A 5,314-nucleotide genomic window follows, 5' to 3' on the forward strand; every position below is an offset into this window, starting at 1 on the left:
GTTGCTCATTTACCGTTGTCTCCTCGCCCCCAGGAGAAAACCTCTCGCTCATTGGTCACTGCCAGGACGTGGGATGCTCCACAAGACACTTGAACCAGCTCATAACCCAGCAGAGCCTCCACTATCTTGGGCTGAATACAAAGACAGGAACATGAAGAACCATGAATACAATTAAAACTAGATTTGTACATATTGTAAATAAAATGAGCGGTGAGTGGTTTTTGACTGTACCAACTTGAAGAGACATTGCTAAATTAATAAATATACCTCTAGTATAATTCTAACGTCAATTTGATATTTATTTGAATACTAATTATTTATTGTTATGCTTTTTGTTTTACATACAAGTTCATATTTCTTTACAAAAAAAAATCACAAAAAACTTCTAGCTTAAAAAAAAAAAAAAAAAACACTCACTGAGGACAAGTGTCAACAACAGTCAGTGATTAAATAACTAACTACAAGCAATAGGACAAAATATCTATAGAAGAACAAATAAATTATAAATGCTACATACTGTCACACATCCAACAAGGAAGACGATGAAGGCGAAGATAATCTAATATCGGATATTTATTCCAAGAAGGCAAATCCACAGAGACGACAACAACATCAGAGCACAACATCAATTCCTGACAACTCAAGCCAACACAAAGGGGAACTCAAATAGGGGACTTGACGAGGGTGGCACAGGTGAGGAGGGTTAACTAATAATTAGACAATTAACTGAAACAAGATGAGCTAAACAGAACAGGAACTAAACCATATATGGGCAAAAAGGAAGGGAACACAGGCAGACGACAAAACATGAGTCCAAAACCCTGACACATACATTGTATGAAGTAATCAAATGTATAAAAACACTTTTTTTATATTCTTCACTGTGTAAAGATTCAAAAGTGATTTAGTCAAGAGCAGTGAGAGATTTTCTCTCTTTTATTGTTTGATTAACATGAATGACAGACAGCAGGAATATTAGACTGCTGTCACTTTAAGAGCTGCCCGGATCCAATATACACTTACAAGTGTTTTCTTTCTCAGCTGTTTGCTTTCACTTAAGACCTAAATTACTGTATTTACGAGGACACTTGCAAAGATACTTGCAAAGATTGTGTATTTAACTGTTCAAGGGCTATAAAGCGGCAAAAATAACTCCGTCCAGTACTCTCGCTCCCACGCATACAGCAAAATGAGTTGTTTTTCGCTGCTGATTGCATTTCTAAAGCTTAAAATCACTTGTTGTTTAAACTGCAATGAAAATTATTAATTTTTGTGACCACGTAGCACAGCAACGTCATGTGACCATGTAACCGCAATAGAGCCGATAGTCCAAAATCTCTACTGGTTGACAAATTTCGGGGGGGGGGGGGGGCAAAAACTATTTAAAGCAATAATACACTTATTGTTTTTATGCTTAAACCCTTTTTCGTCTTTGATCCATATTCATATTTTAAATTTGCCTTTATTTTATATTTTCAGTTTTAATTTTTTATAGTTTTTAGTTTTAGTTTTTTATGTAAATATTTTTAGCTTTTGTAATTTATGTTTTCCTTAAATATTTATATTTAGCTAAGTTTTAGTAATTGTAGTACTTCAACTTCAAATAAATTTATTCAATTTATTTGCCAAAGCAACATTTCTCATTTTGTTTTTCGTCTAATATTCATAACTTTTTCCTGCTTTATTTCATTTAACAAAAACTATTTTTTTTAAATAAAGAGTTTTAGTTAACAATACCAACGTCACAGTGATCCCAGGCCAGCAGGTCATCTTTATTGTTGAGCCCTGATGTCAAAGCTTGAGACTAGTTTGTTTAAATCCTTAGCCTGCTTAACAAGCATAAAAAATACACCATTGTAAAACAATAGATCTCTATATATTAGATAATCTAAAAAAAAACCTACCTGTGTCACATCGTTGAAGTTCCCATGTCCAAGACAACCATTGCTTCCACTTCCAAACGTCATGATTATACCTCTGTCTGCAAAACCGAAAGCAAATTGAGCAGATTATAGTTGCTGTAGCTGATAAACAAAGAATTAGACAACAACTGTTCCTCCGTCAGTGCAAACCGCTGGACAAGAAAAGCAACTGAGCCTGAAGTGAGGACCTTTAATCCTCTGTATCTGCTGGTGACTAATGATTCCCCTGCAGAGGCGAATGCTAACAGCATATCCTTTACTTTAGAGCAGACAAATGTACACCGCTGTGCTACAATGTCAGAGGACAAGAGATTAGCCTTTGCAGTGTGAACAAATGGTGCTTAATGAGCTCCGTAGGAAGGATAGTAAAAGGGGTGATTACATCCTCCTTTCATCCTTTTTAAACTTTATCGCAAATGTTTAAATTACTCATGGACCGGTTCACTTTGCAGCTTCAGGCCAAGAATTGCCTACTTAGGCAGGAAAATAGCATCTGATGGACATGTCAACTTTGTTTTTTTTTTTGTTTTTTTTGTTGCGTTAGGGATGAAAAATCTCACGCCACGACAATATGCTGAGACCTGCATGGAAAATTCTGGATTGTAAGAAGCATACCTGTTAGACAGGTGGTGAAGAGATCACCACATGAGACCGATTTGATCGTGACACCAGACTGTCCCTCCAGGAAGCGGGAGATAAACTGGGGCTGCATCTGCTCAATGGCACCGGGCAGAGTGGGCTCACCGGCTCCAACCGAGGGGGCCTGGCATAGAGTCAAATCGAAATAAACACTGAAAACTGAAATAAAATATCAGTGATATTCAATTAGGATGACGAAAAATTATCATCACACCTCCCATGTGATGAGCCTCCCAGATTTGGTGACGCCCATCTTCTGGGTGCGGCCCAGGGACACTTGAATAACCTCTGTGTTTAACATGGGCAGACGCAGAGGAGTGGAGATGCCACTGCCCCAGGTGTACACGGACGATAACGGCAATGGGTGCATCATCTTTGTTGAAGTTAGACTGGACAGCCCCCCTAATGGAACAAACCACACCAGAAAAGCTTCATGCAGACAGTGAAAACAAAAGAGCTAAATAAAAACTGACATTTAATTTGCTATTAAATCCAAGGCTGTATTAACAAACAAAAAAAAGTATGGTGCTTTAAAACTTATAAATAGTAAATAAGAGACTACATAAGAAAATAACATCTCACCTCTGGTTCTGGTACCGGTTACACACCCACCAGGTCTTCCATGAGGGCCTGTTTGTACAGTAGAAAGTGGCTTTTCTATTCTAAAAAAGGGAACAAAAGACCAGCAAAATACATATATTGTTTAGCATAATAGATACATACACAAAAATAGTATCTATTTAGCGGCTAAACAAAATGTATTCGCAATACATAACACGACCAAAAACAACACAGTTAAGTGCAGTACAAAACAAAACATTAGTGGGCAAACAAAATGCATTTCTAATGCTTAACACAAGTCCAAAACAGGGCAATTAAATGTGGTAGAAAAATAAAATAAAATAAAATAAATACACAAGTCTAAAAACAGCTCTATTTAATAAAATAAAATACACAAATCTGAAAACAGTTCTATTAAATAAGGTAGAAAAATAAAACAATTCATTTAATTTCATTTAATTAATGGGCAAACAAAATGCATTTGCAATAATTAACACAAGTCCAAAAATTAAAAAAATAGTATTATTAAATGCAGTAAAAACTAAATAAAATAAAATAAAAAATACAAAAATCTAAAAAAACAGTTCAATTAAATAAGGTAGAAAAATAATAAGATAAAATAAAATAAAATAAATAAACAAGTCTGAAAACAGTTCCATTAAATAAGGTAGAAAAATACAAATTAAAATAAATTAAATTAATGGGCAAACAAAATTAATTTACAATAATTAACACAAGTCCAAAAATAGTACTATTAAATGCAGTAAAAACTAAAGCAAAAATACAAAAGTCTGAAAACAGTTCTATTAAATAAGGTAGAAAAATAAATAAAATAAAATAAACAAGTCTGAAAACAGTTCTATTAAATAAGGAAAATAAAATAAAAGAATTAGTGGCCAAACAAAATGCATTTAAAGTACTTAACACACGTTACAAACAGTACAATTAAATGCAATAGAAACATAAAATAAAATAAGACAAAATAGTCGTGCCTGCGCATTTTGACGTTGCCTATGTCAGTGTAGAGATTGAGCAATGGTCTGATGCAGATGGGATGAGCCATTATCTCATTGAGTTGGGGTCTTTTGGATGGGTCCAGATTCAGCATGTTGAGAATGAGTTGTCTCAGTTCTGGGCTGTAACGATCTGAAATGGGGGCAAATGTGCCACTCATGATCTTCAGCACCAAAGCTGGCAGGTTCTGATAACAGAGAAGTAAATTTGCTTGTCATTCAAAATTCATTTAAGGACAAAAATTAATTTGTGATGTTCAGATTCTGTGATGTTCCAAATCAATAAGAAAATACATCTTACTGCTGCCTCAAAAGCTCTCTTGAGACTAGCAAGCTCATAAAGCACACAGCCCAAGGCCCAAATATCACTCTTCTGATTGTATGGCTTTCCTTCACACAGTTCTGGAGAGATATAACAAGGTGTCCCCACAACCTGTCATGAAAAGGAGAATCTGAACTGTAACGAAATCACATGCTGTCAAATTCAAATAATTGCTGCGGTACTTACAGTATAAGCTTTGCTCTTGCTGACAAGAATTTTTGAGATTCCGAAGTCTCCTATTTTTACTATCATCTGGTGCTTGTCTAGGAGTATGTTCTGGGTTTTGAGGTCCCGATGTAGGATCAGTTTATTGTGCACATGATAAAGGGCCAATAAGATCTGAACAAAGAAGTGTAATATAGTGTCTTCATCTAACAGGGAGTTGCAGCGCTTCTGTATGTAATCGGCCAGGGTTCCACCTACAATAATCATAAAAAGATAAATGATTACAGATCCTAAGATTACTGATTACATGCAAACATTGTTTCAAATCATAATTCAAAATGCTTACAAATTAGTCAAAATCAGCAAAGATTAAATTCTGTACAACAAATGCGACCACCTTATCATTTAAATAAGACATAATTATTTTTGCATCACAATAATATATATTATGAATTTTGTTCCTGATTAAACTGTAGGAACACATTAAGTGACCATCAAAAATGAGTGAAGAAAGTCTATGCCTGGAGCGTATTCCATTGCGATCATTAGTGCCTTGTCCTCAAGGAAGTTTTCATAATACTCAATTATGTTGGGGTGGCTGAGTAACTTGAGGACTTGGCATTCATTCTGGGCTGCGAGACGTTCATCACGCGTCATCTGCTCAACTGGGATTTCCTTCAAGATCACCAGCG

The 5,314-nt window shown here is 35.3% G+C and overlaps 1 protein-coding gene across 1 annotated transcript in view; it reads right to left on the reverse strand.

The window, feature by feature from the left end:
* Window positions 1-5,314, reverse strand: part of LOC107582647 (serine/threonine-protein kinase Nek8-like) — a 23,827-nt gene that overhangs the window by 16,271 nt on the left and 2,242 nt on the right. The window contains exons 3-11 of the mRNA XM_016268560.1: window positions 5,144-5,297; window positions 4,644-4,876; window positions 4,437-4,568; window positions 4,115-4,323; window positions 3,144-3,223; window positions 2,776-2,963; window positions 2,538-2,685; window positions 1,905-1,981; window positions 14-131 (exon numbers count right to left, since the gene is read on the reverse strand). Of these exons, the coding sequence (XP_016124046.1) occupies window positions 14-131; window positions 1,905-1,981; window positions 2,538-2,685; window positions 2,776-2,963; window positions 3,144-3,223; window positions 4,115-4,323; window positions 4,437-4,568; window positions 4,644-4,876; window positions 5,144-5,297 (1,339 nt within the window). The remainder of the gene's footprint in view (window positions 1-13; window positions 132-1,904; window positions 1,982-2,537; window positions 2,686-2,775; window positions 2,964-3,143; window positions 3,224-4,114; window positions 4,324-4,436; window positions 4,569-4,643; window positions 4,877-5,143; window positions 5,298-5,314) is intronic.

This window comes from Sinocyclocheilus grahami, unplaced genomic scaffold, assembly GCF_001515645.1.
Source record: "Sinocyclocheilus grahami isolate Dianchi unplaced genomic scaffold, SAMN03320097.WGS_v1.1 scaffold46.1, whole genome shotgun sequence".
NCBI lineage: Eukaryota > Metazoa > Chordata > Actinopteri > Cypriniformes > Cyprinidae > Sinocyclocheilus > Sinocyclocheilus grahami.